Here is a 27,030-nt window from a genome sequence, read left to right on the forward strand (position 1 = left end):
TGTTAACACTTGTTTGTGCTTCATTTCCACTACATCACCACCCTGTGTGATTTTCAGATTACATGTCTCCTCTTTTCAAAAAGTACTGTAACTTAATAGAAAAATGTAGTAGTATTTGTAGGTAGAGGAGTGGGTTAGAATCCTAATTAAAAATCCTATCTGGAGGAGTTGGAGGAGCTGAAGCTGCAATCAGAATATATTGTATGAAAAAAAAAACTTAGTTTCAATAAAAAAGAAAAAAAATACTATTGGAAGATTTGAATGTTCAGTAAGCACTTGTGAAATAGGTTCAGGGTTAGTCTATCTCATGATCTTTCTTCTCTCTTTTATTGTAAGACAAGACTTTGTAGTCCAGGCTAGCCTTGTACTTTCAGCTGTCTTCCTGCCTCAACCCCCCACGTGCTGGGATTCTGGGACTGAGCTTTGCCTATAACTATTTACAGTGTCATAATAAATTGAGATAAAATAAGAAGTATTTAACAGACTTTATAGTATAGTACTCTGAAAAAATTCAATATGTCTTATTCATGGTGAATCTATAGTGTCAGTATTGTTCACTTAGAATTGTTCAGAAAAGACTTTTTATGGCATTCTTGGGGTGCCTTGAAGGATTTGGTAAGAAACCAATAGCAGCAGTGTGAGAGAAACTGATTTGAAGCCATATGTAGCCGTGGAAAGATGTCTTCCAAGAAGGTGTAGTGGAAGAAAAAGTTTATCGCTGTGCTCAGTTTTATGGATGTTTAAAATTGATGATCTTGTCTCCAGATGAATTGGCAAATGACTGTTACATCTTTGGAGTTAAGAATACATAGAAGCCGGGCGGTGATGGCGCCCTGGCACACGCCTTTAATCCCAGCACTCGGGAGGCAGAGACAGGCGGATCTCTGTGAGTTCGAGGCCAGCCTGGTCTACAAGAGCTAGTTCCAGGACAGGCTCCAAAGCCACAGAGAAACCCTGTCTCGAAAAACAAAAAACAAAAAAAAAAAACAAAACAAAACAAAAAAGAATACATAAAATGCTTGCCTTCAGGACTCCTCAGCTCCATAGCTCCAAGACCTGTTCTTGGCTGATGTGGCTGCTCTGTCAGGCTGTAAATGTTTCAGGATATCATTAGTATCCCTCATGGAATCATGGGCACATGAAAATTACTAATTTGTTTCTTTGTATACTTTTTTGTTATTAATGAACTGATAGGAGGACAAGATGGTGCCATTTCCATAAGAGCTTAATATGCTCACTTAATTTTTTGAGAAACACAAAAACCAGTAACTTTGGCAGACTCTTTGGTTTTTAACGTGTCACTTGCTATGTCCTTATTTTCCTCTGTATAGTTACAGGTTTTCTCTTAGTCCTTTGATTGCTGATGTCAGACTCGCAGCATGGTAACTTTCTACTCTCTCTTTTCTTACCTTTATGGAAGATCAGTACCACACTTGCTTTTTTCCAGTCTTCTGGTATCTCTCCAGTTCTTGAATTTTCAAAAATAATTGTAAGTGATTGAATCGTAAGTATGCCCTCTGCTTCTTTGATTGGGTGACAGGTCATCTCAAACATGTCATCCTCAGTTGTTAGCATAAATGTTACAAGTCCTCTTATTTAAATTAAAGTGGAATTTGTGTAAAAATTAATTATTTTTAGAGTATTTGTTTTGCTAATAAAATGCCTGTTTGTCCATATTCTTTCTTACTTTTCATTAGGTGTATTTTCTTTGAATTTTCCTTTGTTAATATTTTAAGCTATATTTTCGTTATAGTTCTACTGCCAATGACTTGCTCTCTATCATTTCGAACTTTCTCTGAAGACATAAATAATTTATTTAAAATATATTTTTCCTTTTAAATAAATTAATTTGTTTTAAGGCAGGAGTTACTATAACTCGGGCTAGCTTTGAACTTATGAACTTCCTGCTTCCACCTATCAGATGCTGGGATTCTAGGTGTGTGCACTCACATATAGCTTCCTTTTCCTTTTTAGGGAGTACATTTTTTTTTATTGTAAATTATTTTGTTCTGTTTAAAAAAAATGCTGCATAGCAAACTCAATCCTTCAAGTTTTCATTAAGAAATAAGACTGATCGAAACTGTATTATTTTTCACATTCTTTTGTGTTATTACTCAGTCTCCTATTCAGTGTTATTCTTAGTTCCTCAAGTTACCCATAAGTTTCTTTTCTTTTTTGGGTGGGGATGTCCCACTACACATTTTTTCTGGGTAGCCTGGCTGTCCAGGAACTTGCTCTGTACACCAGGCTAGCCTCAAACTCAAGAGATCTGACTGCCTCGGCCTCCTAGTGCTAGGATTAAAGGCGTGCGCCACCACCACCACCTACCTACCCATAAGTTTCTTAATTTCTGATTCTGGTCAAGAATACCTTAAGCCGCCTTCAGTAGCTCTGACCTTTGTTCATTGGTCTGTCACTGTGATCAGGAGTTGCTCTAAAACCTTTCCTGCCTGCCTCGAAAGTCTTACTAGCAGAGTCCCAAAGCAGGCTATGATTTGCATGTTTCTCGGGGTTTAAGGTGACCCTTGTAATGCTCTTTTTAATTTGGACGAAACATATTGCTGTGTATTTAATGTCCCACCTAAAATTGTTAATAGGAATTCATTTAATTTAATTTGCTGGCCTGTTAGTTTTTAGGTGTCCCCTGAGAATATCAAGCTAGTCCTGTATATTAGAAATTAGAAGATTCATTTTTCTTGTTATATCATAGACCATTTTGTGTTTGTTTTTCTATCACTGCTTTAAATCTTTTTAAAATTTTAGTGTTTTTAGAGAAGTCTGGCTGCTTAGAACTCTTGATCTTCCTTCTAAATGCTGGGACTATGGACTTTTAGTTAAAATGTAAAGTGCAATTCTATCCAGACTGACAAATAATAGAACTGTGGTACTTCAATATTGTAAGCCAGAGAGCAGCAAGGTCCTGATTGCCAGCACTGCAATATGATCATTTCAGTTATTGCAGAAGGACATAGACAAGAGAAGAAAGGAAAGAGGGAGCAGAGAACAGAAATCCAAAAGGAGCATGGGGAGCAGCAGTGGACATTTGGTGCAGATGCCACATGCATTCATCTAGCACTGCGACAGCCCCGAGGGGTGCTTGATGAAGGAATGGCACAGCGCCTGTCTTTTGTGTCTCTCTTCAGAGAAGTCAGAGTCATGCGCTCAGTGTTCGATAGAGCAGGTGCAGAGAACTGAGAAATGTGTCTGTTTTACTTCCAGTCTGCTCTCTAGCAGGTGCAATAGCACCGTTTTTAAAGGTCTGCCCTGCTTGCAGTTCTTTCCAAAGGAAGACAGACCACCCTCAGCCTGGGGAAGGTCTGTGTTCTTAGTCTTATTTAAAAAGAAGTCTGCAGCGTTAGCAGGATGGCTCACTGGGTAAAAGGCCCCCGATGCACAACATGATGATGGATTCCATTTCCCAGAATCCACTTGAAGAAGGAACAGAACTGACTCCTACAGGGTGCCCACTGGCATCCATACATGTGTAGTACCATGTGTACCTGCATGCATGCGTGCGTGCGTGCGTGCGTGTGTGTGCGCACAATAAATAAAAGTATCTTTTAAAGTTAAAAGGACCAATATGAATAAGTGTAATGTCTCACTGTTATGAATATTGGCTGGAAAGAACAACAGGTATATAATACAATTTTTAATGTTTTTTTTTGTTTTGTTTTTCATGTGCGTGCATGTGTGTGTGCCTGTGTGGGTTCGTGTGCATACAGTGCTTGTGGAGGCCAGAAGAGGGCATTAGATCACCAGGAACTGGAGTTACATGAAGTTGTGAGCCACTCTGTGGACCCTGGGACCTGAACTATGGCCCTCTGCAAGAACAGCGAGTGCTCTGAACTTCTGAGCCAGTTCTTCAACCTTTTTTTAAAAAATAAAAATTCAAGTTTTATAATTTTATTTTATTTTTTTTGGTTTTTTCGAGACAGGGTTTCTCTGTAGCTTTGGCGCCTGTCCTGGAACTCCCTTTGTAGACCAGGCTGGCCTTGAACTCACAGAGATCCACCTGCCTCTGCCTCCCGAGTGCTGGGATTAAAGGCGTGCGCCACCACCGCCTGGCTATAATTTTATTTTTATACTACAAAATGTAATCAGAAATTTTAAAAGTCTCTTGTCATTCCATGAGATAGAGACAAGACAACTCAGCCACATCACTTATTTTTTTGTGTGTGTTTGTTTTTCTTTTGAAATCTATTTATTTATTTATTAATTATGTATACAATATTCTGTCTACATGTATGTCTGCAGGCCAGAAGAGGGCACCAGATCTCATTACAGATGGTTGTAAGCCACTATGTGGTTGCTGGGAATTGAACTCAGGACCTTTGGAAGAGCAGGCAATGCTCTTAACTGCTGAGCCATCTCTCCAGCCCCCAGCCACATCATTTCTAATGTCTGAATGGGAAGATAGAGGTGGTGGCTGATGGGGAAACTGGGGGTAATTTCAGTGCACTTAGTGATTTTAAGAAAGGTGTCATCATTGCCACCTGCCTGTCCATGCTCCTGATAAATCCGTACATATTATTTAATTGGTTGTAGATAAGCTAACTCTGTAGAATTCCTTTTAAAGCAACCTACAATTTTCGTATTGCTGTGCAGAGAAGTTAGACCAGTTCCGTGGTTTTAGGCTGATGACCACCATTACAAACCTCCCCATAAGCCTTCCATACCGTGAGGTTATGAAGCCCGGGGTTTATTCTGTTGGTGAAGGGAACTTGTGCACGAGCGTCTGCGGGATTGAGAAGAGAGCCTAGTGAGGTCATAGATTCAAGAAACAACAAAGGATTATTTCTGAAGAATTAATTGAGGTGGGGTTCAGACTTAAGTTTAAATAATGTGTTTCTCTTCTGTAGAAGAGTTTCACTAACTGATTTATTTAAAAAGCGCTATTAATTTCCTGACAGTGATAGTTCTAAAAGAGCTTAGAAGAGCAAAGTCCTTGACGATCTCCTTTCCTTTCTCCCCCTTGCCGTCTGTTCACTCTGGATGTGTCACTGGTCTCTCCTAACTACTGAGTAAGAGCAGTGTGTTTAACTGATGGTAGCTGGCTCTTGATAGTTAAACCACTGCTAGTTATGCTGTATTACTCTTGAAATTAAGCAAAAACTAAGCCAGGCATTCGATTTTCCTGTGGTATCTTAAGTCTCAGAAGGCACTGTCCCTTCTGTGAAATGTGATGTCTTAACTCCACTTTGCTTAGCAAACATTTCTAATATGAAGTTCTCTGGGATATTTTTTAAAAATGAAGAAGTGTCTAGCTGGGTGTGGTGGCCCAACATGGTTAATCCCAGCACTTTGGAGGCATGCACAGGCAGGTCTCTGTGAGTTCCAGGCCATTCAGGGCTACATAGCGAGACCCTGTGTCAAAACAAACAAAACCCAAAAGAATGTGAATATAATTTTGTTATTATATGGATTGTGAATACATTGATTATAATTTTTCTTAAACATTGTTTTCATATATATCACTTACTGGGAAGGGATTTTTCTTCAATTAGTTTCTTTACATGCGTGTAAAAAAGCAAATACGGCAAGATTTATTAGCTTTAAATTTGAAAAAGAAAGTAATTACAAGATAACTGGCTTTCCAATGGTCATGACAGGCTGTAATTTTTAAAATTTTTAACATTTCGTGTGAGAATGTCAACTGTAGTTTGAGAAGAGCATCAGTAAATAGTAAGTAGTAACGTGATGGTGTTTCAGTCGACAGAGGCGGAGGGCAGGAGTGGGGCGGGGCGAGCTGGGGGTCCTTGTGCCCAGCTGGGATGTTGCGGAGGGCAGCAGTGGGGCGAGCTGGGGGTCCTTGTGCCCAGCTGGGATGTTGCTATGATACAGAGAGCTCCACTGTCGGCTCACTCAAGTGGAGAGTATACAAACAAGCAGTGTGCGTTGGCCAAAGGCAGAAGACTGGGAACAGCTGAGTTTGCTGGGCTACACCATCTGTCACCCATTTAGTACAGTTTTCTGGTTGGCTTAGAAGTCGATGGTGGTAGTTCCTCAGGACAGGACAGCTAGGTGTGCAGGTAGATACCAGGGGCTGGGAATGTGGTTCTCTCCCAGTGCTTAACCTTTTACGATTCGTTCTTGTAGTCAGAGATAATTAAGAGCTCAAAATTTCTTTTGAACAGTCAGAACAAAAAGTGTATTGAGATGCAGATGTACAAAAAGTAGGATATGCCATTGCTGTACTTTTAAACTGAGGAAGAAGAGAGGCATCTAGATAAATAATTTACACCCTGTCCAGAGTGTAGTGTTCACGCCAAGGCTGAAAGTGAATAGGGAACTTGATAAGGTGAGAAGAATCAGCAGTTGCACTTAGAAAAGGCTGTGAGACTATAACCCAGGCTAGTTGTAAATTTACAGTTCTCCTGTCTTAGCCTTCCCAGTGATGAGACTGTTGATGTGGTGAGCCACTGTGCTCAGCTTTCTCTAAAAAAAAAAAAATTTAATAAGGAAAAAAGAGGGTGGAAAATTTCTGAGCTGATGGGATGGGTTACGTATCTGTAATCCCAGCATTCAGGAGGCAGAGGCAGTCTATGAGTTTGAGGCCTGCCTGGTATACAGAGTTCCAGGACAGCCAGGACTGTTCCACAGAAATCTTGTCTCGGAAAACCTGCATGGTGCACACACATTGAGCCCCTCCCTCTAAAGAAACAAACAAACATGATTCTTGGGACAGGAAAACAATGGGAGGAAATAGGAAATAGCCTAGGAGGTTTTCTATTTCTTATTATATTATATTTTATACTAAATGACTGTGACTCTGGTGGAAAGGGAGCCAGTCGTGTGGGGGGGGGGTGATTTTGAGGGTGGGGCACCAACCCTCTCTCAGAGCAACTGCAGTGCATGTATTACTGAGTGGAAGGTTGATGCAGTACTTGTCTCGGGAAATTTTGTTAACTTAAATAAACTCATTTGTGTAAATGGACTGAATGTTTTGAAAGTTGAAATTACGCATTCGTGAAGGACGAAGCGTTTCCTGTAATAATATGTGTGGCTTGGGCACTGCCAGATCATTCACTTTGTTTTCCTCTAGGGTTTGGATTCAGGATTTGTTCCTAGTGTCCAAGACTTTGATAAGAAACTCACAGAGGCTGACGCTTACCTGCAGATCTTGATAGAACAATTAAAGGTATGGCATGCTGTTCTGACATAAACGTTGCTAAGCTGGACTTCAAAGTTACTTGAGGGTAATTTACATCCCTCACGGTTTCCAGCAATCTTTAAAACTGATAACTCCTTAAAAGTAGGATCTTTTCCTCTAGTTATATTGATAAAATGTGTGTTCTATACTCTTTGATTATTGAGGAAAAGGTAAATAGGATGTCGCTGAGATCTTGGGTTCCTCCTCCCTTTCATTTTTTTGGGGGTGACTTTTTGAATTAAAATGATAGGTCATAGGTAGAAAAAGAAACCCATTAACTTAGAAAACAAAGCAGAAAAAAACTTTGAATTTAAATAAATATTTCTATTTACTGCAAGTTTTGTGGGTCTAGTGTCTATAATCCTAACCCTCAGGCTGAAGTAGGAGGATCACCTATTTGAGAGTAACTATATAGTATGCTACATATTTCCTGGCCAGCCTAGCTTATAGAGTAAGACCCTGTTTTCAAAACAAACAATAAAAAGTCTTGTGGAGGTGCTGGGGAGATGGCTCAGTGCTTGATGTGCAGGCATGAGGTCTGAGTTTGGTTTCCCAGTTCTCATAGAAACACTGGGCACAGCAGCACATGTCTGTACACCAGCATGGGTGATACCACAAGCTTCTGGGCACCATCAAGTCAAGTGAGAGCTCCACATTCGTTGAGGCAGACACTGTGTCTCCAGAAATAAGTTAGAAAATGATGAAGACACTCAGTGTTCTCTGGTCTCCACATAAAATGTGCAGAATGGAGACAGGCAGATCCTGGGAGCTTGCTGACCAGCTAGCCTGCCCAGAACAGGTTCAGTGAGAGTTCCTGTCTCACAGAGCAAAGTGGGGAGCGGGAGAGGAAGACCCTGGACATGCTCCTCTGCCTCCATAGGTACACACGCACACATGAATTGCAAACACAGGCAAGAATCACTTTCTTCCTGTAATTCTACCATGGCATTTGGTCTTAGCAGTTCACAGGCATTCTCATAGAAGAATGAGATTTGATACAGAGCCTAGAAATAATTTATGTGTATGTTAGCCACAGCAGAAATATTTAGGAACTAAGGTTTACTTTTCTGTTTGATAAGTCTACACAGTGTAATAAATATCTTGATACTAAAAGTGTCTTTTTCATACCTTGTAGCTTTTTGATGACAAGCTTCAGAATTGTAAAGATGATGAACAGAGAAAGGTAATTTCTGTAACCATAATTTTACTTAATTTTTTAAAATTCAAAAATGTTTTGAAAAAGTAATGGAAATACATCAGTTTTATCATGTTAATATTGTTGAAACGGGTGGGGGGGGGCTAAGGCATACTTAGAATCCCAGCTCTGGGGAGGCTGAGGCAGAGAGATCAGGAGTTCATGGCCAGCTTGCACTACCTAGCAAGATTCTATATAAAACAAGACAAAATGGATGAGGCATGGTGGCACATGTCTTTAATCCCAGCACATTAAGCTTTGTGAGGACTACATAGTGAGACCCCCATCTCAAAACAAAAAACAATAGCAAAAAGCCAAATCTACCAACCCACCAGAAACAATATCACTGATCTACTATGTATTATTGTAATGTTCCCTCAAGTGGTGTTTTCTGGTAAATTTTCAGTTGCAGCTTAATAATTAAATAAAAGGATAATATTCAGGTTTTTAATATAATTCTGTTTTGCAAGTATTAGATGTTTGGGAGTAAGTTCTTTACATATAAGGTAGAAAGGTATTAAATTTCTAGGGCTTGGGACCAGGCACATGCCGTTAATCCAAGTACTTGGAAGGCAGAGAGGCGGACAGATCTGTGTTCAAGGCCAGCCTGTTCTACATAGTTTGCTCCAAGACATTCAGAGCTACATAGTGAGACCCTGTCTTAAAAAACAAACAACAAAACAAAAAGAAAGTTACTGTTTCTGTGTGGTCACTTCAGGGAGAGAACTGCTCAGAAAGAGCATGAGACAGGGAGAGCCAGTGCTTGCATTGCGGCCTCCAGGCCTTCAGTTTGGTTTTCCTGGGTGTTTGTGGGGCTCATAGGTGCTTTGTCTTCTCTTTTCTTGCGCTGTTCCTGGTGCAGCATTTTTATTGTTGTTTTGCTTTCTTGCTGGCAGTGGCCCTACAGTTTGGTCAGCTACACTTAATAATAATATAAGTTCATGTTCTAACTCACCTTCCATTAATTCTTAGTTTTGGAATTTATTTCTAGTTTATTTAAATGACATTTTAGGAAACTTTTTTTGAAAAATCATGAAGTCTATAATAAATATAAAATCTGTTTTCCAGAAAGATATAAGAATGTTTTATACTTTCTTACAAGTCTTGAAGTGCATGAATTTTATGAGTATTTATCCATAAAATATTTGGAATTTTACATTTAAATATTGGATTTAGACTAAAATATATAACAAAAACTATTTCTTTCCTAACTTAATTACACTAACTTGGAATAGTGTAAGTGAAAAACCCTTCAAATGCCTAATCCCCGAAAATAACAATATGCACCTCTTTGTGATTTTCTTTATTTCTATTTTATAAAATTTATTTTTCACAGAAAGTTGAAACTCTCAAAGACACAACAAATGTAAGTTATTACTAAACTCTGACTTTAATTTAGAACCTGCTGTTATTAATAAGAACAAACAGTGTCTTAGTTTCTGTGGATTTTTATGAGGGTGTTTAAGAATCAAGTCATTGGCCAAGAATTTGTTATCCCTGTGGTTGAAATTAATCTGATGTACCATTTTATTTGTTTCTGGTCTTAACTTCAGTGGTATCTTGGGATAAAAGTATCCTCCATGCATAGGAGGCTGTTGTTCAACATGGTAGCACATACCTGTGATCCAAGCACGGATTAGGAGTAAAAAGGCCAGCCTCAGTTACATAGTGATCTCATTTTTGAGACCCTATCTCAACAACAACAACAACCAAAAAAAAAAAAAAGAAAAAGAAAAAGAAAAGAAAAAAAGAAAAGAAAAAAAAAAGGAAAAAGAAAAAAATGGTATCTCATATATGAGATACTTGGCACTGGAAGTATCTCTAATAGATCGTTTACACATGCATAATATAAGATAAATAGAGGAGGGGACTCAAGTCTGAACTCAAGATCCATTTAAGTTTCTTGCAGCTGATGCTTGCAGTTTGACTTCCTGACACCTGAAATTGTGAATTGGAACTTGGAGGATGAGGGATACTCAATCTGTACATACTCTCCTCTTGAAAATGCAGTAAGATTTGAGTTTCCTTAATGCACTGGCCTTTGATCTTATTTAATATGATGTTACTAATGATATTTGTATCTTGATAAAAGTATTTTTAAAATAGGCAAAATAATATTTCAGATCTGAGTATTCTGACCAGATTCTGCCCCGTGTCTTGCTTTAGGCAAGACATTGGGGTTGCTACTGTTGATCTAAACAATTGAAGGCTAATCAAACTCAGACTCGCATACTTTCTCTTTGAGAGAAAAATAGTAGATATTATTTGGTATAAATGATAGTGTGATCTTCCTTAGTAAATCATAGAATTGCTAATAAGTAGCTTGTCACACTGTCATCAAATTAGAACTCACCATATACATAGAAAAGTGTATTTAATGTAAAGACTTTACTCCTTTGTATATTTGAACTGATTTTTAAGACTATTTTAAGTTCTAATATCATATAACTATTTTATTTGCAACAAGACCCTAAAATCAGTGTTTTGTCTTTATAGAGCATGGTAGAGTCAATTAAGCACTGCATTGTGTTGCTACAGATTGCTAAAGTAAGTAAACTTTACTTTTTATTTCCTTTCAAAGTTTATAATTTAAGAAATTGTATTGGAATTTTTCCTTAGTATATACAAACTTAGTTCTGAAACATTACTTTTCAACAGTAAACAGAATTGTGGAACTCTATAATTTGTTAAACAATTACTATGTTTGCATGTTTTCACACACACACACACACATACCTGTCTTCTGGTAAAATTTTTCATTGTGGCTAGGAAGTAAGGGAGCATGTTTAAAGAGTGCATTCTTTGGCTAGGAAGTAAGGTAGTATGTTTAAAGACCCTATTCTTTGGGTAGGAAATAAGGGAGCATGTTTAAAGAGCACACGTATTCTTTGCTTTAACCACAGCTGCAGCTTGGAATAGAAGGCTATATTTTGTTAAATCTTTTACATAATTTTTTTCTTAGAAATCAAGAGTTAAGCTTTACCACAGCTGTTTTCTTGTACATTATAGAGTATAATAGATACATTTTTGAAATTGGTGTATTTTGTTTGTTTTTGAGGAGGAGAGGATACTGAACTACATTGGTAAACCAGTCATTAATTGTTGTTATCCATGGAACAAAATGGGTAATGAATTATTTTGGGCTAAATACTAATGTATACCCACTTTTATGAAAGCTTTTTTTTTTTTTGGTCCTGGGATTTTTAGAGAGAAGTAGGTTTGAGAATAAGCCTTGCATTCACCATTATGCTTGCCGTTGTGTGCCTGTAGCTAGTGGGTAGCAGTAGGTAGGTGGCAGCTTGGCAGGGAGGTTGGAAAATACTCAGTGGTGTGTTTTACTTGCTCACATGGTTTTGTTTGCCCAGGGTTAGAATCTTGTTTTCCCTCACATTGTTAGTGACACAGTAGCATAGGGCAGGGCTGGAGGCAAAATTCAGGCTAAGGTTTTGTTTAGTTTTTCTGGATCTAAATTTACGTGACTGTGTGGAGAGCACCTGCAGATATGGGGGGGGGACAGAGAGGGAAGAATTACACTCTCATCCAAAAGCATATCTAGTATGGTGGCGGAAGAAATGCAGCTTAGACTTGCTGGCCAGCCTGGGGAGTCTCTGAAGGACATTAAATATTCAGACAGATAGCTTACTTGGAGTGTAGCCTTTTCTTGGCTCAGCGGCTACTTCTTAGTTCCTCATTAGAGAACGTTTATTACATGATACATTCATTGTGTGTAGCAGTCAGAGCCAGCCTGTGTTGATGCAGTCTGCTGTCATGGGGATTTGGTCTTCAGCCTTGGTGTTAAGAACCTTTGCCTGCTGAACTGTCTTGCTGGTCCTCATCAGGAGTATTTTTGATGTTCTCTGTCTTTGAACTGTATTACAGTTCAGATTATTCCGTTTCTTTTTACTAGTTCCCACAGCTGAATGTGTTAGTCTAGGTTGACAGATCTACTTTTCAGTGGTGGTACTCTGGAGTCACTTTAATCAGTCCCAGCAGGAAGTTTGAGCACGTTGTAAGGCTTTAAAGCGTGCTGCACCCTACATGACTCTGCGTCTGTAAGCTTCCTTTCTGTGTCCATTGTCTTAGGGGCCTGCTCAGGTATCTTGAGATGTCCGCTATGCACCGTAGCGTTTGAGCCCTCACTCTCTTTCATCTACTGCTTGACCACACTGTTTGATAACGGGGGGCCTGTTTCCCTTTAATTTTCTCTTCAGGGGAGGCAGCTTTCTTCTCAGTTTCAGGGACCTTTGCTTCTGTTGGGTGGCTCCTCTCACAGATGTTCTCCAGGATGGTCTCTTCCCTCATTTTGCTCCAGTTTCTGCCACATGAAAGGTCTTGACTATCTGAACAATCTCCATGTCACACCAGTTTCTTTTTCTTCCTAACCCTGCATCACTGGTCACAGCCACATGATGTATTGTGCTTACTGACATTTATTTTCTCTGTGAGAGCATATTGTCTCCTCAAGGACTCACTTGTCACCTGCCTTTATCAACGTAGGCTTTTATAACAAAATATCATAGAAACTAGATGGCTTAACCAAAATTAATTTTCTTACCATTCTGGGTGTTAGAGATTAAGGCTCTAGCCTTTTTAGCTTCTGTTGAGGGATCCTTTCTCGGCCTACCACCTGCTCTTTCTTTTTGTCCTCTCAAAGCCTTTCTATATTTTTTCTTAATATTTTATTTACTTTTATTTCATTTGCATTGGTATTTTACCTGCATGTATGTCTGTGTGAGGGTGACAGATCTTAGAGTTAGAGACTGTTGTTAGCTGCCATGTGGGTGCTGGGAATTGAACCCAGGTCCTCTGGAGGAGCAGTCGGTGCTCTTAACCACTGAGTCTTCTCTCCATCCCATTAGCCATTACTCTAGCCCCTTTCTGTGGCTTTCCATTTAGATTTTCTGCTGTCTGTGATCATGAAGATTTTACTTGTATGTTTTTTATTTTCTCTAAGTTTGTGGCAGTGTTGCACCTTGATTTTTGTTATAGTACGAGTAAAGAATCCAAATTCATTCTTTTTTTAATGTGAATTTTCTATCTTCACAGCCACATTTGCTGGATCTCATAAGACTTGAATTATAAGTTAGAATTTATGTGGGTATATAATTAAGACTTTGCCTTATTAGGGCAGTGTAGAATGTATTTAATCTTTAATTTTTTTAAAAAAAAGTATGAATGGTTTACAAATACTGAAGTTTGGGCTGGAGAGATGGCTCAGTGGTTAAGAGCACTGACTGCTCTTCCAGAGGACCTGGGTTCAATTCCCAGCACCCACATGGCAGCTCACAACTGTCTGAAGATCCAGTTCTAGGGGGTGGGTCTGACACCTTCACACCAGTGCACATAAGATAAAGTTAAATAAACCATAAAAATATTTTAAAAAAATACTGGAGTTCATAATTCTAGTCAAAAGTTACCCCAAATCATAAAGTACACATGCTTATTTTAGTGACATATTTCCAGAACTTAGTCATGGTCATGTGTTCAAACAAGTTAGAAACAGCCCTTGCATGTGGCACTCATGCTGTGATTTGTGTGGGGCAACAGGGCCCTTTTCCCAAGTCCTTTTGAGTTCAGTAGAGTCTCCGGTGCAGGGAGACTAAACACTCTTCTGTAGCTAATCTGATCAGCTATGCAAAGTAAGAGACCAACTATCTACAGCTTATGATGGATGATGAAGCATTAAAGAGGCTGTGTGCTTATGTGGATTTCATGCACCTCAAAAGGCAAACAAGTGTGATTTAGAGCTCCCTGTAAGGCAGCACACATGAAAAAGTTGGGGTTGTCCGAGTAGTTCATTTTGTCATGCAGGGTTAGAGTGCTCGGGTTTTGGTGTACTAGAATTTGTGTTTTTGTTTTAAGGTAGGGTCACTTGTAGTTCAGGCTGTTCTTACACTCAGTGAGCTGAGGATGAGTTTGGGGCCTGTGCTTTGTGTTGGCAGTATTGGGGCTACAATAGTGTGCAGACATTCCCAGGTTGTGCGGTGCTGAGGACCACACTGCGGTTTCCTGTAAAGCTGGGCTACATCCCCAACCCTGGGTTTTGTAGATGAAAGTGCACCAGTGATGCCAGTAATCTGTAACAAACCACCTTAAAACTGATGCCAGTAATCTGTAACAAACCACCTTAAAACTGATGCCAGTAATCTGTAACAAACCACCTTAAAACTGAGTCTTAAAATAGCTTCTACTCACTTGTTCATACATTTATTTCTGTGTTGTGTTGACTTCACTGGGGGCTGGAGGACCCTCTTTTCTTTTCTTTTCTTTTCTTTTCTTTTCTTTTCTTTTCTTTCTTTTATTTTTTTCCAATGGAGACATGAGGTTTTATTGATGCTGATGGGGTAGGAAAGGCCCCAGGAGCATGGGGCCTGAGTCAGTCAGCAGACACATAAGGTCTGGGCACATGGGACAGGTTAGGGCATTTTTCTTCTCAGGGTTCTGTGGCTCTTCCTTTGTGGGGGGGATATCTTGGAGAGCCTACTCCAAGAGCAAAGGCAGAGGTTAGAGCCCCTAACCTGAGAGGACGCACCACAACAGGCAGCAACTCTGTGGAAAGCTGGATGAACTGGTCAGTAGCAGGAAATGGAGGGTGGCACTGGGCTGGCCTCTTGGAAGGGTCAACCTGGCTTAGGTGAACTCATGGAATACTTGGTATTCCCAAGCAGAGTGGGGCAGGGCCCAAAGCCCCTTTCCCTGTGTACCTCCTTAAGGAATAAAAGGCAATCAGGGAGTACCCTGCAAGGGGTGCCAGAATTAGTCCTTAAGGCACAGCTGGGGGGCAGGCAAGGCGTCAAGGCACAACTGGTAGGGGGCAAGGAGTAGCCTCTAAGTTGAATACCAGAGTCACAAGAGGATGCAGGACCGCCCACACTTTACCGGTGTTGGGTTGAGCACTGTCCCGACAGCCTCTGCAAACACCTCCTGCTGCAGCACTTGAGCACTCAAGGTAATGCACAGCATGGATCTGCTTGGCCAGTGCCTGGCCCTGCTGTGGTGTGATGGGCGCTTGACCCTGCTCCTTGAGGCGCCGTAGGGTATCAGGCTGGGCTCTCAGGTCCTTCTTGGTGCCCATCAGGAAGATAGGGACATTGGGGCAATGGTGACACATCTCTGGATGCCACTTGTGCCTCACATTTTCATAGTAGGGTGAACTGGCAATGGAGAAACAGATGACAAAGACATTGGTCTGAGGATAGGAAAGGGTGTGCAGCAGCCATATTCCTCCTGGCCCGCAGTGTTCAGGTTCACTGTGCTCCCATCAACTGCACTCTGGGCGCTGTAATTGTTGAACACAGTGGGGATGTATTCCTTGGGGAAGGCATTAGTGGTGTAGCAGATGAGAAGGCATGTCTTGCCCACAGCCCCACCACCCACCACTACCCACTTGATGCTCTGCATTGTGTATAAGGCTACGGGAGTGGAGGCAGTGCCTCCTCCCTCTTCTGGCGCTCTCTCTCTCTCTCTCTCTCTCTCTCTCTCTCTCTTTCTCTTTCTCTCTCTCTCTCTCTCTCTCTCTCTCTCTCTCTCTCTCTCTGTGTGTGTGTGTGTGTGTGTGTATGTGTGTATGCGCGTGTGTGCGCGCCAGCCATATGCATACACGAGCCCGCTGAGGTCAGAAGAGAGCACCAGAGCCTCTGAAACTGGAGTTCTTTTGAGTGCTTGGAACTGAACCTGAGTCCTCTGGAAGAGTAGGAGGTGTTCTTAAGCTAAGCCATCTTTCCAGTCCGGAGGACTCACTTTGAAGATGACTTACTTACATGGTGGTGGTGTTGGGGAGAAGAGTTCAATTCCTCTCTAGTGTCTTTGTGGCTGCCCGGCCTCCACACAGTGAAGTCATTTCCAAGAAAGCCAGGCAGGTTGCAATATTGGAAATCATGCATAACTTTTGCTCTTAGTGGGGATAGTCACAAAGGCCCACATAGGTTCAGCATTGGAGAGGATATGATATTTGCCTAACAACAGACCATTTTGGCACATTTGATCTCCTATATTTCATATTCTTAAAGTCTTAGGGAAAAATCAGTTTGCTGTTTAGAAACTAGAAGAAAGAAAAGAAAATTTCATAAGTTTATAAACTGAGCAGGAAAATTGAGTTTTCTTTCTCCATAATTCTAAATGATCCATATTTAAAATTTTTCTGTATCAGAATTACTGACTTTAGAATCTCAAGTGTGTAGTTAACTCAATTTTTTACATAAAGGGGAAAGTACTCTCGGAGTTTTGTAGAGAATGTGTGTGCTGGGCCAAGAGTTCCTAGACCTCAGCTAGGCTGGCTAGGACAGATAGGACACAGCATTCAGTCACAGAATTACATAACCAAGATCAGCAAAGAGAATAGCACAGAAATAGCACTCAGAAAACCAGACACATACTCAAGTCCTCCCTAGTGAAATCCTATATGATGTGCCCAGTTCCTGCAGTCACAAACCATTACCAAGTGTGAGAAATGTTGTTTATTAGGGAAGCTCCTTAGAGACACTGTGCCCAGGTTTCTACTAGAGGCTCATCAGTAGACCATGCTGTTTCCACAAGAGGTTTAGTGAGCCACTCTTTGTATTCGGGACTTGAGACGGAGGAACTGCCGCAGGTCTGCTGTAGTAGCCCTTCTCTGCATATGCACTTTAAAAAGTGATGCCAAGTCTTCAGATTCTTCCTGATGAACACGCTGATGTCTAGATTTCTGAAGGTCTATATTAATAGATAAATTTTCGGATATAATTTGACCATTATGTTTAAAACAAAGACCAAACAAAGATTGCCTTCTACTGAATCTTCCAGAAAGCTTCCAGAAAGGACAGTTTAATACATTAGCATTTTATTTATATGTTTTATCTGCATAATACTAGAGGATGGTTGTGGTTATGCTACTGTGGGATTACTCTTCTACACTATTTGTGTACCTGGCTTCTCTTTGCATCACTGTTTTGGAATGTCCCCCAAGTGTCTAGTGGAAAAAACAAAGGCTGTAGCTGTTACCTTATCTTATTCTGAGTCTCTGATGTCTTCCTTTGGTCCTGCATGTCCTAGTTACAGTTTGACTCCTGTGACAAACACCATGGCCAAAGGCACCATGGGGAGAAAAGGCTTTGTTTCTTCCTACAACTTTCAGGTCACACTCCATTGCTGAAGAAGTTAGGAAGGGCACCTGGAGGCAGAACTGAAGCAAAAACCGTAGAGGAATGCTGCCTACTGGCTTGCTGTCCATTGCTTGCTCAGGCTGTTCTCTTCTACTCCCAGGATCATCTGCCTGGGTGGCACCACCAACAGCCTGCTGCCTCTCTCCCCATCAATCACTAATCAAGAAAATGCCTACAGTCTTGTCCACAGGCAGTCTGAAGGAGACACTTATTCCATTGAGGCTTCTCTTCCCAGATGTGCGTAGGTTAGTGTCAAGTTGACAACTCTATCTAGGACACTGCATTAGTTCCCTTTAATTTAAAAAACTCAGTTTTAGGGGGCTGGAGAGATGGCTCAGTGGTTAAGAGCATTGCCTGCTCTTTCAGAGGTCCTGAGTTCAATTTCCAGCACCCAGATGGTGGTTCACAACCATTTCTAATGAGGACTGGTCCCTCTTCTGGCCTGTAGGCATACACACAGACAGAATATTGTATATATAATAAATAAATAAATATTTTTTAAAAACTCAGTTTTATATCTAACTTTTCTCCCTTAAATACTTTCCTATGTTTTCTCATTTTATCCTCATAAAAACTCTGAAATAGGTACAATTTTACGTGAGTGAACATGAAGAAACCCAAGAAATGTGGCTTTCTGAGGTTGAAGTATTCTAAAAGTACAACAATCATACAGTGATTTTTATATTCCAGCCTCAGTTTCCCCTCCCTCCTCTCATCTCAGTCCCTGCTCTCTCCTCCCTCTCCCATCCCACCTCTGTTCCCTCCCCTAATCCACTCCTTGTTTCTTTGATAAGAAAGAGTATCAACAAAACGTGGCACATCAAGATGCAATTAGACTTCGCATCTCCTCCTGTATTAAGGCTGGTCAAGACGATCCAGTGTGAGGAGTAGGGCCCTAAAAGTCTGTAACAGAGATAGCCCCCGCTCCTACTGTTTGGAGTCCTCCTAAGCTGCACAACTCTAATATATAGAGAGAACCTACGGCAGTTCCCTGTAGGCTGCCTCGTTGGCTCAGTCTCCATGAGTCCTATGAGCCCATATGAATGATGCTGTGAGTTTTCTTGTAGTGCCTTTGACCCCTCTGGTCCCTACAGTCCTTTCTCCTCTTCTCCGACCAGTGCTGGCTGAGGGTCTGCATCTTCTCCCCCAGTTGCTGGATGACACCTCTCTGGTGACAGTTGGGCCAGGCACCGATCTGGTCACAGGAGATGGCCAGTTCAGGCTAAAGGATTTTTTTTTTTTTTTGAGACAGGGTTTCTCTGTGGTTTTGGAGCCTGTCCTGGAAGTAGCTCTCGTAGACCAGGCTGGTCTTGAACTCACAGAGATCCGCCTGCCTCTGCCACCACCCAGCCAGGCTAAAGGATTTTTGATTCCTCAGATTTTTCTGAGTATGTATTTTCTCCCAGAGATCTTTGATTACTTTCTAGATGGTACTCACCAGGAGATGCTTTCCCATGCCTGTCTATGCCTGAAAGCACCCCAGAAGACTAATTCTTCATCTTCACACCCATGTTGGGCACAGAGCCTGTTAGAAGGCAAGTGGGAAGAAGGGTGCAGAAGAGTTCAGGGTCCACCATTCAAAGTCTTAAGTCCTTTCTCATGCAGTTGTGATTTTTGTGTCACCAACTTTCCACCACTTTCTTCACCCCCTGAGGCACACAAGACAAAATGGTAGTTAGCCAAGAGCGTGAACTCTGCAGGGAGGCTGCCTGTATTGGGAGCTTACGTCTGCCACAGTCCAGTGGTGACAGTAATGCTGCCTGTGGGCATGGGATGCAGTTCAGTTAGTAAAGTGTCTGCCAGCATGCGCAGAATCCTGGCTTCCATCCCCAGCCCCATGTAAACCAGGTGCGGTGGTGTAAGCCTGTAACTGGAGACAAGGAGATCAAGAGCTCAGGTCATCCTCTTGAGTTCAGCCAAACAAGCAGGCAAAAACAAAAGAAAACAAAAAAGAAAAAAGCACCTGTTACAGGGTTATTGATGGAATAAGTGAATGTACATACAATACTTACCAGGCAGTGTTAGATATTACATCATCACTCTGTGGATACAGCTGTTAAGTTTACTGAAATGAAAATTAGAATAGATCTCTAGGAAAGTATTGGTGTAATTCTGAAGTCATAACCAGATAGGTGAAAGAATGACCATCCTAGGTTTTTCAGATCATGGTTCAGACATGGGTCGTGCCCGTCAACTGCAGTAGAAGTTTAGGGATTGTGAGGAGTTGGCATAACTTATTGTAAAGTTGAAACTTAGAAATTTTGAGGGTCTCTGCCCTTATATCAACATATCTGCTTTTAATTGTTGCTATGAATGTCAGTAAACTTTGGTAGGATACATGCTGAGCGCCAGTCAGTGCCTCTGTAGAGATAACTGTTATGTTATTTTCTTATTGGTTGTGTTGCCAGTGATAGAACTGTGTCTGGTTAGGAATGAGTACCACATGAGATGAAAAGTCTCAGTGAAAGCAGAGAAGTAATTTCTAACTTCCTTACCTAGTAAAAGAAGCCTTCTTATTAGGAAAAGTACACAAGGCATTACTTAAATGTAAGAGTGAAGTTAATGTCTTTAACGTTTTTCCCTAAGGACCAGAGTAATGCGGAGCAGCACGCAGATGGAATTATAGTAAGTCTGATGTGGTCTCTGTCCTTTGCTCTCGCAGCGCGTGATAACCAGTCATGTCAGGAGAAGCCTAAATTTCCGTTCACTTTCAGCATAGACTCCTCTCTTCACCTGCTCACTGCTTTTTGTTTAACTCTTGCGATTTTTCTTGAGCTCCTAAAGTTGACCATCTTTCAACAATCATTTGGAGGGAAAATGGCAGTCTTAAAATTGTTCTAAGTCTTGGTTCTGTGACTGAATCACTTTGCATGTGTCAGCTTGAAGGTCAATCAGCTTTCACAGGTATCGCTCACCAAACTGCTTTCCTGACCCGACTTTTTTCTCAAATTGAAGCAGACGGAGAGTGTGCAGTATTGAAACATACCTTCATCTACTAAAAATATATATGTATATCTATATGTTCCTCTTGTTTGCTTTTTAGATTTTATATGCATTTGTCAGTAGTACTGTGTTGCATAATGTATTCTTGGTAGAACAAATAAACATGGATTCTTTGTAGTTATTTTCTTATTCTTCCTTAGCTTTTACTGTTCTATTACTCTTAACATTTTATTTATAAATAAGAAGAAAATTATGGCTATATTTCTTAGCTGGTAATAAAAGATTTTAATGATTTGAAGCTTGAGGGCTGGGTAGATGGCTCAGTGGATTAAGTGCCTGCCATGAGACCACAAGGACCAGAGTTTGCATCCACTGTACCCACATAAAGACCAGGCATGGTGGCATGCCTCCATGGTCATAGCACTGGGGGTACAGGAGAGACCTGTAGGTCCTGTCTCAAAAAATATGGTAGAGAGTGCTAGAAGAAGGCAACCATTGTTGACCTCTGGCTTCTGCGCACAGGCACACATGTGTGCACACATAGGCATCCTCGTACATACACACAAAGATCAGTAGTTTTATAGTTTTAGTGACTTCTGTTGACTATTGCTAATGTAGAGCTGTCAATGTATCTTAGCTGAGAGTTCTTGCTTAGCATGTGAAGCCTTGAGTTTGACCATATTCCCTCCTCCCAACACATCAACCAGATGGAATGGTGACACCTATAATCCTAGCACTCAGGAAGTGAAGACAGAAAGGTTAGGAATTAACCCTCAGCTACATAGGGAGTTTGAGGCCATCCTGAGCTACACGAGACCTTATCTCAAGAGAAACAGAGACTATACTTGAAACAATAAGCAGCTTCTTTACCCTAATATTGAGTGCCAGTTTGTCTAAGGCCTGGAGATGACATGGTAGACCCTTGACAATCTCCTCATGGTGCCTGGGAGGACAGAGCTTGTGGTCTTTACATCTGTTTTGTTCATTATCTATAGGTTTTTAAAATCTTCTTTAGACAGTAGATAAAGGAATCACTTTTAAAATATAAATAAATATATTGGGATTTTTAGTTGTATTCAAGGTGTAAGCCCTGGTGCATGGCATCAGCACAGTGCAGTGTGGTCGGCCTTGTGGGCAGGGCTATGTGCATGGTCTCCAAGAAGACCCTTTACAGATGCAAGGGTTGGTTGTTTTTAATCTCTTTTCCCTTCAAAGATCAATTCATTGTGTGTAAAAATAGACAGGGTTTTAGAAAGCATACCACACATGTTTAATCCTTTGCAATTTTAAGAACATTGGGAAGATTCATATGTAGAAAGATTAATCTTGTAGAAAACAATCTTGAGTCTTTTTGTATAAAAGTTTCATTTTGAAGCTAGGAAGCCATGATACAGACTGAGAGCCAGTGCTCGGGCTGTGCAGTAGTCCTGCAGCTCACTGTCCTCTCCTGGCCTGGGGCTTGGCTTCTGCGTGCTAGTTATTTCTTAGACTCTTCAGTGGGAAATAGTGTGTTTTCATTCATGTGGATCAAAGTATTAGTGAAGGGGACTTTGCCTTTGTTTGGTTTTGTTTTACAGTCCTGGGGATCAAGCCCAGGGCCTTATCATGTTCGGTGAGCCTCCACCACTCAGCTGCAGCTTGGAGTCCTCAGAGAAGAGCACGAGAGACAAGCAGTTTTTTTTCCAGAGCAGCCTCAAAGGCTTGTCAGAGTAATAATCAGAAAGCCATTAGAGCAGTGGTTCTCAGCCTTCCTGATGCTTCAACCCTTTAATACAGTTCCTGTGCTGTGGTGACCCCAACCATAAAATTATTTTTGTTACTTCACAATTGTAATTTTGCTACTGTTACGAATTGTAATTAAATATTTTTAGAGATAGAGGTTTGTTACAGGGATTGTGACCCACATGTTGAGTCCTACTACATTGAGGCTATATAATCCAGGCTCTTCTTCCATTTTACTCACTGTGGGAAACTGAACCCAGAGAGAATGAGAGGCTTAAGTACTTCAAGGAATTAAAATTTCAGGTCTCAGTTTCAGTACATTGTCTACTTCCCTTTGCTAAATATTTGATTATTTGAGATTATCGTGGTGTCATCTGTAGGTGTCCTTTGCTTTTTCAGTTAATATCTGTGCTAACTAGAATCAGAATTCTTATGTTCAAATTATTTCATTTAAGAAAATGAGATTGAATACTTTTTAAAATAGAGAAGGGTTTTGATAGCATGACAAACAATTTAGACATTAAATGATAATACTTTAAAAAAAACTCTACCATTATCTCAGTTTTTGTTGCTAAGTGGTTTTTAAAGTTTTATAGATACATTTGCACAAATATTATTTAAACAAACCAGGCATGGTAGCAAACCTCTGTACTCATAGCATGATGGAAGCTGAGGCAGGAAGATAAAAGTTTGAGGCCAACCTGGCCTACATGCTGAGTTCCAGGCTATCCTGGACCACAGAATAATACCCTATCTCAAAATCTGTCCTTTTAATTAATTATCAAATTAAATTTACTCAGACTACCTCCCTCTTTAAAAACACAAAGTGAGTCTGGGCAGTAGTGGCGCACACCTTTAATCCCAGCACTCAGAAGACAGAGGCAGGTGGATCTCTGCGAGTTAGAAGCCAGCCTGGTCCACATAGTGAATTCCAGGACAGCCTGGGCTACAAAACCAAACAAAGAACAAAGTGAGCACGCTGTGGGGCTTGGGTTAAAGTGCATCATGCTGTCAGAATTAACTTCTTGATTTGGAATCAGAGAAGTCTAGATTTTTGTCCTTACCCTACATGGTCACTACATGTTTGGGCACCCAACCCCCAAAAAAAGTCCTCAAGGAAGGCTTCTTCCCATGCTCTGTCCAAGGCCCCCATTGTGGGAGTGCAGTGAGACGCCTCCGCTGCGTGGCATACAGCTGCGCGGGAGATGGGGTCCCAGCGGTTATCTCGTGACTGGTGTCATGTTATAATGGGCAGTGCTGTGGTGAGGTAAGGGTGCGGAGCACTCAGTGGAACTGAGCTGGTGTTTGCTTTCTTGCCCTGCAGGTTTCCCACTTAGCTTCTTCGATGACAGTGACTCACTCATTCTTCCTCCTCTCTATGCTTCACTGGGAGGAACTCTTACACCTCTGTATGAAAAAGACACACTTCCCTTTGTGTTACCTATATCCTATCCTGTGGATTTTGCTGTTAGAAATGTGGCATATTATTGTTTGGGGGGCAGCATGAGAACAACATTTAATTAAAAATAACTCTGCTGTGTTTCTTATCTCAGAGTACTATTAATCCTGTAGATGCAATATACCAACCTAGTCCCTTGGAACCTGTGATCAGCACAATGCCTTCCCAGACTGTCTTACCTCCAGGTACAGTATTTGGAACCATGTTTCACAGAGTAGTAGATATGAAAAAATTAATTTGTTTCACAGAGTAGTAGATATGAAAAAATTAATTTGTTAATCGCAGTACTCTCAGATTTTCTATATATTTAAAAACTAATAGCCATCACATACTACAGCTGAAAATGAGCTGGGAAGAGAAGACAATATCTGGGGTCAATGGAAGGAGCTTTGGTTGTGAGAGGAGGACAGCACAGCAGTGAAGGTGTCGCCTTGCTGATAGGACTGGTCCATGACTCAGCATTTGTAGACAGTGGGAGACTCCTGATCTAGTTAGTGTAACCCAGCAATATGCAAATGTGGGGTATTCTTATCATTCTGAACAATATAAATATTTTACCACAGTAGACATTAATGAGAGGGAATATATATAAATTGTATATAAGAGGCCCTACTATCTGAGAGGAGACTAGTTAATACTATTTAAAGAAATAGAATTAACAGAAGCTAGGTATGGTGACTCATACCTGTATCTTAGCACTCAGGCAGGAGGATCCCCAAGAGTTGAGGCTAGCCTGAGCTAATAATGAACTCTTTTCTCAAAAATCCATTTGTTAGCCGGGCGGTGGTGGCGCACGCCTTTAATCCCAGCACTTGGGAGGCAGAGGCAGGCGGATCTCTGTGAGTTCGAGACCAGCCTGGTCTACAAGAGCTAGTTCCAGGACAGGCTCCAAAGCCACAGAGAAACCCTGTCTCGGAAAACCAAAAAAAAAAAAAAAAAAAAATCCATTTGTTGCACCATAGAGTTGTGTGTTCTCGCAGTGACTTAGTAAGACCACAGACTACACTGTATAAAGAGACCAGATGAAGTCTTTTATGGACTGCTCTAGGATGAACTTACATCACTGAGCACTAACGAGGGAGAGTGGGCCCTGAGTCCGATCCTACAGGGGTTGGGTGTCAGGTGCACACTGCTGTCAGGAGCCTTAGGTTTGACAGAGCAGTTGTGCTGGGGTTGGCCACTCTGACCGCCTGTACTGGTGCCGAGAGTGTCAGTTACTATGAGGGGCTCAGAGATCATAAAGAGAAATAGCTTGAATTTGACTCAGTATAGAAAAATCCAGATCTAGGAGTTTTATATTCCAAACAATTGCATTTCTAACTTATTTCACATATTCAAATCTAGAACCTGCTCAGTTGTGTAAGTCAGAGCAGCGTCCATCTTCCTTACCTGTTGGACCTGTGTTAGCTACCTTGGGACCTCATCAGACTCCAACACCAAATAGCACAGGTACAGGTTTGTGTGACCTTTATTTTTTGTGACTTTCCATTAATGTGGGATTGTGTTTGACTTCTAGTGGGGAAAAGGATGAAGAAATGTAACAGCTACTAGCACTAACAATAGTTTTTAATTAAAGTTCCTTCTCGAATTGGGTAACTTTGTGATTGATCCAAGAGCACTAGTAATTATAATTTTAACTTTTTAGTGCAGGGCTTTCTTTGTGTACCCTTTACTTAGGGCTCCTGATTGAATATTAAAAAAACAACAACAGCAACAAATTGCTCACTTTAGACTTGGATGTTTTCTCATGGAAAAGCATCTGGTAGTATGTAAGTGCAGACTGGAGCCCAAGGCCTTGTTGGTGCTGCTGCACCTCTTGTGTGCAGTTTGTTCTTCCTCTGTTCTAACTCAGTGAGGTCGTGTGTTCCTGTGCCTGGCTCTCTTAACAGAGATGATTGAGTTTCCTGTGTTTACATGGCTCAGCAACGTTCTTGTAGCCACCTGGGTGGTTGTTACCGGTTTGCCCACTGATGATTATGTGATTCTAGTAATTTCTTTGTAGGGCGATGCATCAGTGATTCACCTTTTAGGAAACATTTATTAGTCCCATTCTTGTCAGTTTTATATCGTTAACTATGTTATTTTATATTTTATTTATTTATAAAGGTCTTTCCTCTTTCTCTGATATGCTACACCCATGTTAGATATTAGATTTATTTCTTCCTTTAAAATTAAGTTTGCATTGTGTTACCTGTAGAATCAGACTCAGGGAAGTACAGTTACTACTTTTGACTCTGTTCAACCAGGAGATTTAAAAACTGTAAGTTCTGGTGAGCAGGTGGGGTCTTGGCATCTCTTGTCACTCCACAGACACTTTCTTGGTAGAACTTTTCTGTGTTAACAGTGAAAAATTATCATGTGACTTTAGCCCATATTAAATTTGGGGGCAATGAGTGGTGCTGTACTTGGACCTTTCATATTTAACAAGATTAATACCTTCTGAATTTCAAAAGAAAAAAATGAGCCAACAATAGTTCCTTTACTTGGGAAATGCCAATAAACAATTTCATTGAGGCTAAGGTTTTTTGACTCCTGTATTTCATGGACTATGTCATATCTTAGCTTAAAAGCGGAATCCGTAGCTGAGTGTAGTGTAGTGATACACGGGTGTCATGCCAGCATTGAGAAGCTGGATCAGGGGACACCGCAGGCTTGAGGCCATCCTGACCTGTATAATGAATTACAGGCTAGCCAGGGCTGCCATAGTAAGACGTTCTGTTTCACAAAACCAAAAAGAAAACAAACAGAAAAAGCCCATGAGCTTTTCTTATTTTTTTTGTTTTGTATGATATATGTTCAGATTGTAAATGGTTGAAAATTTCTCTACTTGGAAATACATAAAACTGGTTAGTCAATGAAAATGTGACAAACATTTCTGTATGCCAACTAATTTTAATATGTTATTTTCAGAGGGTGAGGGTTATCTTCTGAGAACTATTTCTGAAGAAGATACTTCAGAGTATCCTAACACTTTGGAGATATATTTAAGGGCAATAAAAATTAAGTTAGCATATGATTTCTGTGTGATTGTCTCCTAATTTCCCTATTTTTTCCATCTCTTTTCTTCCTTTTCTGGCATGGAGAAAAAATACATCCTTTAATGAGAGATCGTGTTGAAATCTTAGTCCTTGAGCTTGTAGTCCCATTCCAACTCATTTTCCTATGTTTTCTGTTATGTGGTCACCAGAGTCTTTGTCGTTAATTTTTGTTTGTTTGTTTCGTGGTCTACTTTTCCTGTTCCAGTGAGAGTTTCTTCGGTCCCTTAGTTTTGCTATTGAGGAACAGAGAGAATTTAATTATTTGATAAGGAGAGTTACTTTTGGAATGTCTGCAATAAGTTTTACTTTAGAGAACAAGCTGTTTTATCGAAAAGGAATCTTTGTGAACTAGTTGGTTTGTTTGTTAACTGAACCAAGTTACA

At 40.7% G+C, this 27,030-nt stretch overlaps 1 protein-coding gene and 1 pseudogene across 7 annotated transcripts in view; one reads left to right on the plus strand and one right to left on the minus strand.

Annotated features, from left to right (window-relative positions):
* Positions 1-27,030, plus strand: part of Osbpl9 (oxysterol binding protein like 9) — a 139,489-nt gene that overhangs the window by 84,989 nt on the left and 27,470 nt on the right. The window contains exons 5-12 of one of the 7 annotated variants that reach the window (XM_057783506.1): positions 1,421-1,489; positions 7,043-7,138; positions 8,286-8,333; positions 9,682-9,711; positions 10,842-10,892; positions 20,072-20,110; positions 23,704-23,794; positions 24,954-25,064. In XM_057783506.1, the coding sequence (XP_057639489.1) occupies positions 1,421-1,489; positions 7,043-7,138; positions 8,286-8,333; positions 9,682-9,711; positions 10,842-10,892; positions 20,072-20,110; positions 23,704-23,794; positions 24,954-25,064 (535 nt within the window). The remainder of the gene's footprint in view (positions 1-1,420; positions 1,490-7,042; positions 7,139-8,285; positions 8,334-9,681; positions 9,712-10,841; positions 10,893-20,071; positions 20,111-23,703; positions 23,795-24,953; positions 25,065-27,030) is intronic. The other 6 variants (XM_057783507.1, XM_057783508.1, XM_057783509.1 and 3 more) reach the window with 6 other exon arrangements.
* LOC130883318 (rho-related GTP-binding protein RhoG-like) lies at positions 15,105-15,746 on the minus strand (annotated as a pseudogene).

The sequence above is a fragment of the Chionomys nivalis genome, chromosome 11, assembly GCF_950005125.1.
Source record: "Chionomys nivalis chromosome 11, mChiNiv1.1, whole genome shotgun sequence".
Taxonomy (NCBI): Eukaryota; Metazoa; Chordata; class Mammalia; order Rodentia; family Cricetidae; genus Chionomys; species Chionomys nivalis.